This window comes from Leopardus geoffroyi, chromosome E3, assembly GCF_018350155.1.
Source record: "Leopardus geoffroyi isolate Oge1 chromosome E3, O.geoffroyi_Oge1_pat1.0, whole genome shotgun sequence".
NCBI lineage: Eukaryota > Metazoa > Chordata > Mammalia > Carnivora > Felidae > Leopardus > Leopardus geoffroyi.
Window position 1 is genome coordinate 16,257,061 of NC_059340.1, and position 13,615 is coordinate 16,270,675.

Consider the following 13,615-nt stretch of genomic DNA (forward strand, 5'->3'; position numbering starts at 1 on the left):
TTGCAATTTATTTGTCTGAGAAATTATTATTCTTATTTTGGGTTAGATAAGATTACTAGAACCCAGGAAAGGTACACAAATACCTGGTAGGACAACCTAAGCCTAGCAACAAATGGACAAAAATTGGAATGCCATTCAAATAAAGATAATAAATCCATGAAGCTAACATTTTTATGGTTTTGGTATAATTAATATTCTAGGTATGTCTTACCTGTTTCTTAAGGTATTTAAAATATTTACCACAATCTGAAATTTTAGGCTTGTGATTTAATGAGAGTTTTAGATGTTTTTAATCCCAAAACCCATGTTAAAAAGAGTGGGGATATCTAATTTTAGACATTCTTGTTTTTATTTATTAGTTTCACATCTGTGAATAATTAGGGGAATGTTGGATGCTTAAAGAATTTCAGTTTCTTAAACTAATAAACTAAACATTAATCAAAATACAAATAGTAATGACTATATTTCTCTAAGCCCACAAGGCCTGTGGACATAAGAGAATCTATCACATGATGATCCTTTAACACTCTGAAGTTCTGAGAAAGTCACACAGGTTTTAATGTTGAGCAGCAATCTTTCACTTTATTAATTTTAATATATTTAACAATTGTTTTCAAAGTGTTACAAAATACTGCTCCAGGCACTGTTGGTATCCACTGAATCAGGAGTAGATGATCCATGTTCTAGTGACATTTCCAGTGAGAAATCCTGAATAATAAATTATTTATTATTATTGTGTCTAAGCTTAAATATCTCTTTTCATAAAAGAAAGGCATTAGCACCTGGTTAGACAGACCAAATGAACTAATATACATGAAAGGGTAATGTCTTGCCCTCCTAGACAGAAATAAGTCACAACTAACAGGTCTTTGAATAAGTACTACACCACTGGCTTCCCTGCTCTAAGAACCAGTATTTTGGTGTAATCAATATATTTAGGGTTCACTCCTTAGTTTGCAACATTTTGAAGAGAACAAAGGACATGAAAATAAATTCATCTCAGAATCACTAGTTTACTGTACATCTAAGCATAATCATTTATGACACTAAAGAATATTTAATAAGCTTCTATTTTTATGATTCTTATTTATTATGTCAGTCCAGACACCTCTTTTCTAGGATTATCCAAGTTCTACTGAATCTCTTCTGAAAATTCCATTGTTCTCAATTCACCTGTTGGATACACTGCCTTATACTGTAGCTTTTAACACTCTTTGAGGATACACCTTTTTATTTTTTTTCCCGACTGCAAAATTAAACTTTGATCAAAGCATTTATCAATTGTAATTAGCCATTACTTCTTTTAATACATACTTCTACTGTCTGAGATTTCACCTTGGCTCACTCTCTCTTTTCCTGAAATCTGAGTGCCCTACTTACGGCAAATGAATGTTAAATGTAGTTCATTTTGGAACTACCCTGAAAATGGATCTCTACTACACAGACATCTGAGCACAAAATGTTATTAAAAATTCTCCTTGACCATAGTAACTCATGGTTTTATTAACTGTTGCACACTGCTGATGCACAGGACGTAAATGTACTTTGAAAAGTTTAACTTCTGTGATGAAATGAGTTCATTTTATTACTTTCTTTTAGTGTTTTGATTTTTAAATGTCTTTAAATCATTTCAGCTTTGACTCAAGAACTTTATAAAATCTAGTCCTTCAGAGGGAAAAAAAAGAGAAGTCTTGAGACGGGAGCTACGTTAGAAGAAAAAAGGTGAGGAAGCAAAAGGGAAATACATTTCTACCTTAGCCTCATGGCTTCTTCAAGCCATGCCTGAGGAAAGAGAAAAACAGAAAACCAAGAAACTGAAGCAGCCCCAAAAATGTATTTATTTGTGGCTTATGACAGTTTACATTTATAATGCTTTTTAACATCAAAATGTGATTATCTGTTACACAGGACAGTATTCATTAAAAAAATTTAACTACTTTAAATTCTTTTTGGAAAAAGGTGTTACATAAATAAATTTATATAAATAAAATGAATTTTTAGGCCAATTTATTAGTACCTCCTTAGTTATTTATATAAGCCAGTAAGGCTCTTCCCTGGTTTTCAGCTTCATCATGGCACCACAGCTCAACATCTGGTATAGTCTTCTACTTCTTGTCTTTCACAGTTGTGTAGGGAAGGGTAGGGATTCTTAGCCCCTGGTCATTATATAAAAACAAAACAAAACAACAACAAAAAACTCTGTATTCAAACACACAAAAAAAAACCATTTTAATTAAAAAAGCCTATGTTTGCTAGAGGGAATTTTAAAACTAGAGCAACAGGATAGAAAAGTAGACTTCTCTGAATCATTTTCAAAGTTCATCACTATGACCCTTAGTCTCCTCCAACATGCTTCTTAAAATGATCTTATAAGTTGTTTGATGAAAACGCAAAAGTCGCTGAAATGAAAACAAACACTGCCAATATCCTGTCACATTGTTTTTCAAATAAAGGTACAGAAGATTTAGGTAGTACATCAAGTGGATATTTTTAATTTCAAAGTTATATATGTATTTTGATAAATAAATATGTTTATTTATTTTAGAACAAATATAATTGGCATATAAAACTCATAATTTCTGCAAATAATATTTCCTAGGCAATGCTAAAAATTCTGAGTCCCTTTAAGGAAAAATATTAAGTAAACACTGAATATGGTAAAAACTGTAAAGGAAACAAATGGCTGGTTTGAGAAATATTGCTTTTATGTTTATTTCAAGTTTATGTGACTGGTTATACTACACCACTGCTTTAAGTAATCAATGTTTACATACTTTAAAAACTTTATATCATAAAAGTTACAAGAGAATAATTTCAGATTATTGCCTATAAGATTTCTGATCATTAAAAAAAGTTTTATATCATATTTGGAACATGACTCAATATTACCTTATTTATAAAATAAATTATTTTCACTATTTATAATCTCTTCTGGGAATATGCTAATTTAAGATCTAAATTTATTTGGTTTCTATGCATTAAAAGTTTATTTATAAATTTTCTCTTCTCTATGAATAATTTTATATTCAAGGGGATGAAAAGATCTGACCAAAAGTTTTCCTATATTTATATATTCATATGATTTCCCCCCTGTGAGTTATATGCTGCTGGGTAAGAGAAGGACTGGAACTTAAGGTTTTCTCACATTTATTATATTCACACAATTTCTCCCGAGTATGGATCTTCCTATGTTGATTAAGATGTGCACTCTGGCTGAAGGCTTTCTCACATTCATTACATTTATAGGGTTTCTCTCCTGTATGAGTTCTCTCATGCTGATTAAGATGTGTCCTCTGGCTGAAGGCTTTCCCACAAAAACTACATTCATAAGGTTTCTCTCCGGTATGAAGTCTATGATGTTCAGTAAGGGATGTGATACGGCTAAAGGCTTTACCACATTGATTACATTTGTAGGGCTTCTCTCCAGTATGAATTCTCAGATGTTGAGTAAAGGATGAATGTTGACGGAAGGCTTTCCCACATTCATTGCATATAAAAGGTTTTTCTCCTGTGTGAATTCGCTGATGTTGAATAAGATGAATCCTCTGGCTGAATCTTTTCCCACATTCATCACACTTATAGGGCTTCTCTCCTGTAAGGACTATCTGAGGTTGAGTAAGAGATGAGTTGTGGCTGAAGGCTTTCCCACATTCACTGGGTTTCTCTTCGGTATGAATATGATTAGTAAGAAGAATATGTTGATTGAAGATTTTTCCACATTCATTATATTCATAAGGATTCTTTCTTACATAGTCTCCCTGATAGTAAATCAAGTCTGAATTATGTTTGATGCTATTTCCTTGTGCGTCAGAATTAAGGGGTATTTTAATTGAAGGAATTCTCTGATGCATAATAAGGTTTGAGTTTACATTATAGTTTTCTCCAAATCTATTACAGTCAAGGCTTCTCTCCTGTGTGATCTTTTTGTGGGTGAAAGATACTTGTGCTAAATGTCTCTGCTGATTTTCTTGGTTAAACTCTAATTGGTAATCAAAATCCCAGAGTCCTCCTAAGATGGAGTACCAGAAACTGTCTCCTGTTAGTCTCTCCATTATCATGTCATGGTTTTGATTTTCATCAGAAATATTCTGGTTTGGAATTGATTTTCTGATATCAGGTCTATTCTCTCCACCTAAAAGAAATTCAGAACATACAAATACTTTGCCATCTTCTCTGTTTTGAAAAAGAAATTGTTGCACAATGAATTACCAAGTGAGACTTAAAGTAATGTGAACAAAGCATATGTGGCATAAGTTTTAAAATATGGCCATGTAACAAGGGGGAAGACTATAAAAGGATCACAAAAAGCAGTGAGCAGGGGGAAATTTTAAAACATGTGTGGTAATCATAAGAAAAGATCATCCAGGAGTATCCACGGTTGAAAGGAAATGGAAAGGAGAGTAAGAAATATCGGAGAAAGATCGGTGCTCAGAGGTAGGAGGTATCAGAAGAAAGACTACTGGAAGAAGACAGATCCAGACCTTATAAATCTCATCTGTGGATTATCCTTATGTAGTGTCAGCTACTTGTTTATTGAAAAAGTATGTATTTCTTCCTATTTTAATTTTTTGTTTAAAATGATAAAATGAATACTTGCTTTTAGTAACATATTCAAATAATGTAGAAATGCATAAAGTAAGAATTCCAATCTGTAGAGGCAGCTGTTTGGAGCTGTTTGGAGGCTGTCTTGCCAGATTTTTTTCCCTATGTTCATACAAATATAAATGTAAATCATATGAATTGTGATACAAACAAAATTTCATTTCAGCCTCCCACCACTTCTTTGAACTTAATTTAGTGGGGGTATTCTTATTCTGCTTCCAGATGAAGATTTGGGGAGGTTCCATGGCTTCTCCCCTCATTCTTAGATAACAGATACTCCTGTTACATTCAAACACAGTCTCTATTCAATAATTAAAAATTTAATCATGTGTTTAATAATCAAAGTTCCAAAATTAATCCCTTTCTCTTCCCCTGGGCTGTTATAGAGTCATATTCTTCCTTTCCTCCCACTGCCTGCCTCTTCCCCTGCCCTACTTTCTTCCTGCTAGATTTTTCCCTGACTACTCTCTCATTTCTTTCCCCACTTAACTATTTCCCTGGCCACTTCTTCCTTCACTTACTAAGTGTTGTTTAGTTCCCTTCTAACAAGAGTTGGAGGGTAGGAGTCATGTGGAGGGAGGGATTAAGAGAAAGGCCAATTTTTGTATAATTGAGTGGCTTCACATTCTCAGCTTGCAGAAAGCTAAATAGGACTCACTTTGGGAACTTTTATGATTCTTGGGAGGTTTTAGCTGGACCTCTCCTCTCATTTCCATGATCTAGACAGATAAAGCTCTAGTTTGGATAGTCCCTTCAGACCAGCCCTACAGCGTGAATCCTACTGGACAAGATCCAAGATCGTGTTGCCTGACTCATAACACTCACGATACCTTGTTCTAACAAACTTGGATAGTACAGACAGATCCTAACAGATCCTAAGTTTTTCTGGCTCACCTACAAAAGCCATTTCATTAGTTAGCTGTTCTTGGGCCTTAGACTGCTTTAGGTTTCTGAAATGTGAGTCACTCACTAGTCTTGGTCTTCCAACCATAGGGAATGTATATATAAAAGCTGAAGGAGTGTTGCCCTTGAACCTGGCACATACAATTATCATCCTAATTAGGACACTTGAGAGTAAAAGGGGGCTCCATTAATAATAATGTCAACAACTGTCTTGGGAAAATAAACTGGAATTACATCATAATACTGTTTTGTATTTTGTTTTTTTACATTACTGCATATCATGAACACATTTACATGTCAACAAATACATTTCCATATTATTTTTAAAGGTTTTAAAATATCCAATTTTCTGGATATGTCAAAGTATTTTTAATCAATCACATTCAGGTTACCTTGGACTTACTGTTATCACAAACAGCATGGCAAGAATAGTTGGCTGAACATGAAACATATATTTTATAAAGAAAAAAAGAAAATTGTAAAAAACCGATCAGTTTGCTTAAAGATATACAAAAAGATACATAAACAGAACCTACTCTGGTCTAAAATTGTATGTGGAAAAAAGTAGTGATTTAGAAGATTCATTTTAAGCCCACTGACCATTTCAACCAGATTACCAATCGGATTTTATTTTCAGCCCAAATGCTTTTGTCTTGCCTAGGGACTTTGGCTCTAAAATGTTTAGAATAACTGGCTAGAACTTTGAAGACACATTTTCTGCCTAGGAGTAGAGTTCAGGGCCTTCATTCCCTATGGCCTAGCTTCTGAAACTTTTGTTTACTCCTGGAAACATGGTGGCTTGATCAACATATTCATGGCCATTTTTGTTGACTGCCTTCTTTCTATGCCTCTGTGAGGGAAAAGGGAAAACTGCTGCTGGTGGAGAGACTTTTCATCTACTGATAACAGAAGGAGTGACTATGCATGGGCTATATAAACACTGCTCCCCCACTCTGAATATCTTCAAGGCACATCAGATCTGCAATCACAAGGCTGCCTATCTACATCCCAGTGGGATGCCAGGGAACAGAATCTAGACTACAAAGTGAGACAATGATCACTTTGAGTTTCAAAGCATTTGTGAAGAACAAACTCTAGTCCATTTGCTCTAGCTCCTCACCTAACCTAAGGCCCCATGTTAGCAGACATGACTGCAACTTTCCTTAAAAGGAGGGTGGGCTCTGATAAGGATGAACACTTTTATCAAGCCGTGTATAAGACAGCATGCAGAGATGCTGTTCATTCATTATTCACTGTGTACTTTCTTCCTGTTTGGCCTTACCTGACTAGGAACCCAATCATTAACTGAAGGTCCCAAGTCCTACTTTGTACTTTTACCTACTCCCCTCTTAACCTGCCTGATCCTCTGCTGTCTGAGATTACAGAAAAAGTGCTACCTGGGAAGAAAGTGTTTTCAGACATGGAAGCAGAAGAGCTTTGCCCGCCTACACTGTGAGAATGACATGTAATCTATTTTATGCCCAAGTCCTAAACTAAGCAAGTGTAATATCTTGGTCATGGCTACAGACTAAGCCTCTCTAGCTTATTGCAGGGGTTCATCAGGCTTTCATTATTCTTGCAGGAACCTAAGGGCTCTACATGAAGAAAAACAGGGGATTTGCTGTAGTCTCAAGTGGTTACTGTTTGTCTTCATTGACTCCATATTTCCTGGATCAACTCTTGGGGTTATGACCTGCTGATAAAATTAGATTTCTAGGATACCTAGACATCTGATCTCCTTTGTATCCAGGAAGGGATACCCTCTAGATGTGACCATGGTCAGTTTAAGCATGTTGTGATGTCACTGGGCAACTTGAACAACATCTTGAAGGGCCTTCTGGACTGCTGTATATCTCATCAAGTAAACAACTTACCCTGATGTTTAGCCTCATCCAATGCCTTTTGAACTGAATTATTTAGAATTAGGAAGGAAGGAAACAAGAAGGGAAAGAGGAACAGAGAGAGGGAGGGAGAGAAAGGGAAAGAATTAGGGAGAAAGGGAGGGAGAAAAACAAATTTTGAAAAGTTTGCCCTTTCTATGTGCAAGGCACTGTAGTATTTCCAGTTCCCTTTTGTTAATTAAAAAACATGCCCTGATCTATAGTGAGTTATGACATTAATTTATTGGGTAGAACAATAAATTAAAAACTGAAACAACAGTTATAGAGAGGGAGGGGGGAAAACCATAAGAGACTCTTAAATACTGAGAACAAACTGAGGGTTGATGGCAGGTGGGGGAGAGGGGAAAGTGGGTGATGGGTATTGAGGAGGGCACCTGTTGAGATGTGCACTGGGTGTTGTATGGAAACCAATTTGATAGTAAATTATATTTAATATAAAAAATACTTCAAAAAAATAAAAATAAAAAATAAAGTCTTAATTTTAAAAAGAAAAAAAAAACTGAAACAAAATAGCCTAAAAAAGATGAGAAACTATCAGAGTTCATCTGACATAGCAATAAAGATAAACGGTGTTTGGTAAAATTTTTGTCTCAATTTTATAGATTATACTGATCTTATGAGTTGCAATAAAAATCTATTTCTTGATGATAGTGGTGGTTATAAATAATTAAAAATGATTGGTTTAGGAGAGGTTGTAAACTTTTTCTATAAAGGGTCATCTCGTGAATATTTAAGGTTTTGTGGGTCACATGGGCTTTACTGTTTACTCAACTCTGCTGTTATAGTGTGCAAACAGCCACAGACAATATATGAGTGATAGAGGGAGTGTGGCTGTGTTTCCATAAAACTGTTTACACAAACATATGATTCTAGACAATGTTCGTTCATCCAAAGAGTCTACAATACCAAACAGGGTTGTCTGAAAAGGGAGACCCCCTTGATTAATCTATGACATCCTGTGTTGACTGGTGGTTCATCTTATACTAGCAATGTATGAGAGTGCTTTCTTTCCTACAGACTTATCAACAGTGTATGCAGACAAATTTTTGGGCTTTTGCTAACCTGACAGGTGAGAAAAAGTCATCTGGTGCAGTTTCAATTTGTGCTTCTCTTATCATGAGTGAGACTGAACATTTTTTCTTACATTAAACATATTTGTACTCCTTTACCTAAGAACTGTTCACATGTGTATATTTCTATTGGGCTGTTGGCCTCTTATTGATTTAGAGGAGCCTTTTTAAAATTAGGCTAGATTAGATTATTTTGAGAGAGTGAGAGAGAGAGCGTGATTGAGGGAGGGGAGAGAGATAATCCCAAGCAGGCTCTGCACTGTTAGTGCAGAGCCTGATGCAGGGCTGGAACCCGTGAACGGTGAGATCATGACCTGATCTGAAACTAAGAGTTAGACACCCAGCCGAGTCACTCAGGCACCCCAGGAGCCTTTTGTTAATGGGAGCTTAACCCTTTTTAAAAAAAAAATTTTTTTTTCAACGTTTATTTATTTTTGAGACAGAGAGAGACAGAGCATGAACGGGGCAGGGGCAGAGAGAGAGGGAGACACAGAATCAGAAGCAGGCTCCAGGCTCTGAGCCATCAGCCCAGAGCCCGACGCGGGGCTCGAACTCACCGACCGCGAGATCGTGACCTGGCTGAAGTCGGAGGCTTAACCGACTGCGCCACCCAGGCGCCCCTTAGCCCTTTTGATATAAGTTGCCAATATTCCCCCCCACCCCAACCATTGCCATTTACCTTTTCACTTTGCTTATTATTCTATGCCATGCAGAATTTGGGGATTTGTGTCTGTTGAAAGTATAAATATTTTCTTTTATGGCTTCTAGATTTTGAATCATAGTCAGAAATGACTTCCCCATTTCAAGGTTATAAAAGATTTTTCCTATGTTTTATTCCATGCTCTTATGGTTTCATGTTTTACAGTTAACGTCTCTGATTCTTTTGGAGTATCTTAGTTTAAGGGGTAAGCTATGGATCCAACTTTATCTTTTTCCAGATGACTACTCAATATTCATTAAAAGGTCTACCTTTTATAGTTACAATTGTGGTAAGCACAGCATAAAGATGATTCACTAAGCTGTGCTCCTGAAACTAATGTAACATTGTGTGTCAATTATACTCAAAAAAAAAAAAAAAAAAAAAAAAAAAGGTCTACCTCTTAAATACCAGTTATCTCAATATCATTTTACTAAGATGTGTACCTTTTCCCTACTAATTTGAAATAATGCCTTTAACAGATACTAAACCCCTGCATACATCTAGGTCTATTTCTGGATTTTCTATTCTGTTCAGTTGGTTACCTTGTTTTGCTTAATAAACTTTTGCTATATATTATCTAGTTGAGATAACCCCTCATTGTTTTCCTTTCAGAGTTTTCCAGATTATTTTTGTGTTTTGGTTTTTCAATATGAACTTTAGAATGAGTTTATCTAAGATTCCCCCAAAATCTTGAAGGCACTTTTTATGGGATGACATTACATGTGTATTAGGAACACTGACATCTTGGTATGTCTATTTATTCAAGTTTATTTTTGTGTCTGTCAGTGTTTTAGAGTTCTCCTCATGCAGGTGTTGCACATTTCTTGTTAAAAGTTTATTTCTATGTGTTTTATCTTTTTAGTTACTATTAATTGGGCTCTTCTCTTCCATCTTATTTTCTAACTGGTAGTTGTTTGTGCTTTTACCTTCATCTCATTTCAACAATTATTTACCTGGCTATACAGTTATATCTGAACTTTGATCCATACAAGGAATCTCGAACTCAGTGTCACACTCTCTGGCTCAGTGAGTAGACTATGGCCTTATTCACTCTCCACCTGCTTTCTAATCTCATCAAGACCTCTGCTACTTTGACTTGTCTGTTGTTTTCTAGTTTCCAGTACTCTTCAGGCCTTACTTTACTTTTTGTCACTTTTTGGACTCTATGTCAACTCACCTGAATTAACAAACTCTCTCTCAGTTTTCCTCCTTCAGTTCCACCAGTCTGACAGGCTCTCAGCCTGGGCTCTACAAAGCCTTTCCAGGGGTGCCTGGGTGGCTCAGTTGGTTAAGCGGCCGACTTTGGCTCAGGTCATGATCTCTCGGTCCCTGAGTTCGAGCCCCACATTGGGCTCTGTGCTGACAGCTCAGAGCCTGGAGACTGTTTCAGATTCTGTGTCTCCCTCTCTCTGACCCTCCCCTGTTCATGCTCTGTCTCTCCCTGTCTCAAAAATAAATAAAACGTTAAAAAAATTTAAAAAAAGCCTTTCTAGTGCCAAGTAGAATGGGAGAAATGGCAAATACATGCATAGTTACTGGAAACCACAAATGCATAGGGCAAAATCTCATCTGGACCCTCAAAGCTGCTTGGTAATCTCTTGATTCATTTTTGGTCAGTTTCTGTTGACCTTAGTAAGCTAAAGCAACTGCTCCTAAAGTTCTGTACTTATCCTTCTCCGATTCCTTTATATTCAAAAGACAACCTTGCCTCCTACTTTGCCGAGAAAATAGAAATAACCATGGTGAACTCTCCCAAATCTTTCTTCAACAAAATTATTTACATAAAAAATCACCCTCACCTCCTTCTTTCCAACCCCACTGCCATCTCTTCTAGAACCTTGCTTCATAATTTGTATCTATTTTCTAATTACCCCCTCTATTAACTCCTCCCCTTCAGCATTACAAACAAGCTAAAACCATTCCTGCTTGGAACAATCCTCTTTGGACACTAGCTTCTATTCTAGCATATGCTTTCTATTGTCTCCCTTTATTATTCTAGCTTCTTATAAGAGTACTGCATACTTACCAGCTCTACCTGTTTACTTCCTGTTCACTCAAAATGTACTAACTGATCATTCTTATATAATCACTCTTATTAATATAATTATTAACTTCTTTGTTTCTAAGTCCACTGGACATTTTCCAGGTCTCATCTTCATCTGGAAGAGATTTCTAGATAAATAGGCATCAGTAGATGCCAAAAAGGCAAGCAGTAACCAAGAGGGCAAGCCAGAATTAGATCAGTTCATCAACGGAAATGTTTTGCCACATCCTCATCAGAGGAACCAGTCACTGTGTCTCTGTGTCTTACAGGATAATGCAAAAATGCAATCTGTCTTCTTGGAGGAGACTGCCAGGCTGCTGATTCCTGACAAGAAGGATATGAGGAAATCACTTGTTCAAGCCGATCTGTGAACCAAGAGCCTTAGACATCCACATAATAATTTCTGGAAATTTTCCTAAGTTAACAATTATTTTCTCTAGCTGGGGGTCTGTGGATAGGGACATAATGGGAAAGAGTGTGGATCTTACAAATGGATATGTCTGTGGGGAAAAATATGTACCTGAGGGAAAGAATAGCTTTGCCTTCTGTTGTAAGTTCCTATGCTGGCAATTCACCTGGGAAGGGAGTTTTCATTTTCTTCCTTTAGTTTCCTACTTTCCAGGTTTCAAAGTGTGGAAATTCATAGAAATAACATCACCTACTGTTGTCAGGGAAAGTGTTAGGGTTCCTGAAAAAATGTTTTAATTATTAGCCTCTACTTATAGAATGGCAGCACTGGTCAGACCAAAATTCAGGTTCAATGAGACTAAAACAGGAACAAGGATTCCTACCTAACATGACCTGGAGAACTAAAAGCAAGAAGGACAGCCAAGTCAAAGCCACACTGAAAAATAAGCTGAAGACTGAATGACAGAAAACCAAGTCTAAATGGGAAAACCAGGTGCCAGAGCAAAGAATCAGGGTGGACACTAGACACAGACGGGGTAGGTTAACTTGACTTAATAAACCAGAGTGGAAAATACCTAACTCAGTGTCTGGCATACGTTTAACATACAACTACTTGCTAATATAACTGGGCAGAACACTGTAGGTGGTATGCCAACAATAGAGAGCTAAGCTTTTGGGGTTTTTTGGTTAAGAAGCCTCTCATTTAAAGAGTCCATCAACTGATGAATGGATAAAGAAATTGTGGTTTATATACACAATGGACTACTATGTGGCAATGAGAAAGAATGAAATATGGCCCTTTGTAGCAACATGGATGGAACTGGAGAGTGTTCTGCTAAGTGAAATAAGCCATACAGAGAAAGACAGATACCATATGTTTTAACTCTTATGTGGATCCTGAGAAACTTAACAGAAACCCATGGGGGAGGGGAAGAAAAAAAAAAGAGGTTAGAGTGGGAGAGAGCCAAAGCATGAGAGACTCTTAAAAACAGAACAAACTGAGGGTTGATGGGGGGTGGGAGGGAGGGGAGGGTGGGTGATGGGTATTGAGGAGGGCGCCTTTTGGGATGAGCACTGGGTGTTTGCATGGAAACCAATTTGACAATAAACTTCATATATTGAATAAAAATAAAGAGATACTTTAAAGAGAGAGTATAAAGTCAACAAATCCAGGTTTTGAAATAATTAAAATAATGGCATGACATTCATAAACAAAAATATAATCTGAAATCTTGGAAGAGAATGTGGGTGAAATACTGAGGCTAGAAATATAGACATGGGAAAATGACACAGAAGGGCTATTTTAAAGCGATGTGCTGCAGAGTTGAGCACCACGTCTGTAGGAATACATACCTTTAGAAGAATGAAAAGGGACAGAAGGTAGTGAAAGAAGCAGGTAGAGATACAAGACTGAGACTACAAGAGACAAGAATTGTGTGTATCACAACCCAGGGTGGAAGAAAATTTCAAGAAAGTAAAGCGAACACAATCGAATGCAACAAAGTCATAGGAGACAATAACCGTTAGTTTTGTTTTTTTGTTGTTTTTTGTTTTTTTTTTGCCACTGGATTTGACTGATAGGAAGTTAGTGGTAATCTCCAAGTAAACAATTTTAGTAGTACAGGTAGGATAGGGGTCATATCACACAGATAATCTAAAGAATTAAAATTCAGGTTATGGGTTTTAGGCAAATTTAAAGAGTTTGATAATAAAAGGAAAAAGAATGAAAAGTAGGTAAAAATGGCAGAGGATCTTTGACATGGAAAAGAAAGATTTAAAGAATACTGAGAGAGGATGTATGAATAAAGACCAGAAAATGTTATGTGGAGATTTATAACACCAAGGTATTTATGAATGTTAAAATTAATACCTTGAAAGTAACTTTTGTGTTGTGTAAATTTTTAAATAGTAAGTATATATTATCTGTTTAATCGGAAAAAAAGAGCCATTTCCACTTTGGAAAAAAGTCAAACATAAACTGAATTTA

General features: G+C 36.2%; 1 protein-coding gene across 9 annotated transcripts in view; it reads right to left on the reverse strand.

Annotated features, from left to right (window-relative positions):
* Nucleotides 1–554: 554 nt before the first annotated feature.
* The window catches only part of ZNF713 (zinc finger protein 713), a 48,763-nt gene continuing 35,702 nt past the window's right edge, over nucleotides 555–13,615 (reverse strand). For 8 of the 9 annotated variants that reach the window (XM_045460215.1, XM_045460210.1, XM_045460216.1 and 5 more), the window contains one exon: nucleotides 2,697–4,132. In XM_045460215.1, the coding sequence (XP_045316171.1) occupies nucleotides 3,075–4,132 (1,058 nt within the window). In that variant the 3' untranslated portion in view covers nucleotides 2,697–3,074. Of the gene's footprint in view, nucleotides 709–2,017; nucleotides 4,133–13,615 lie in introns of those variants that run through there. The other variant, XR_006708045.1, reaches the window with a different exon arrangement.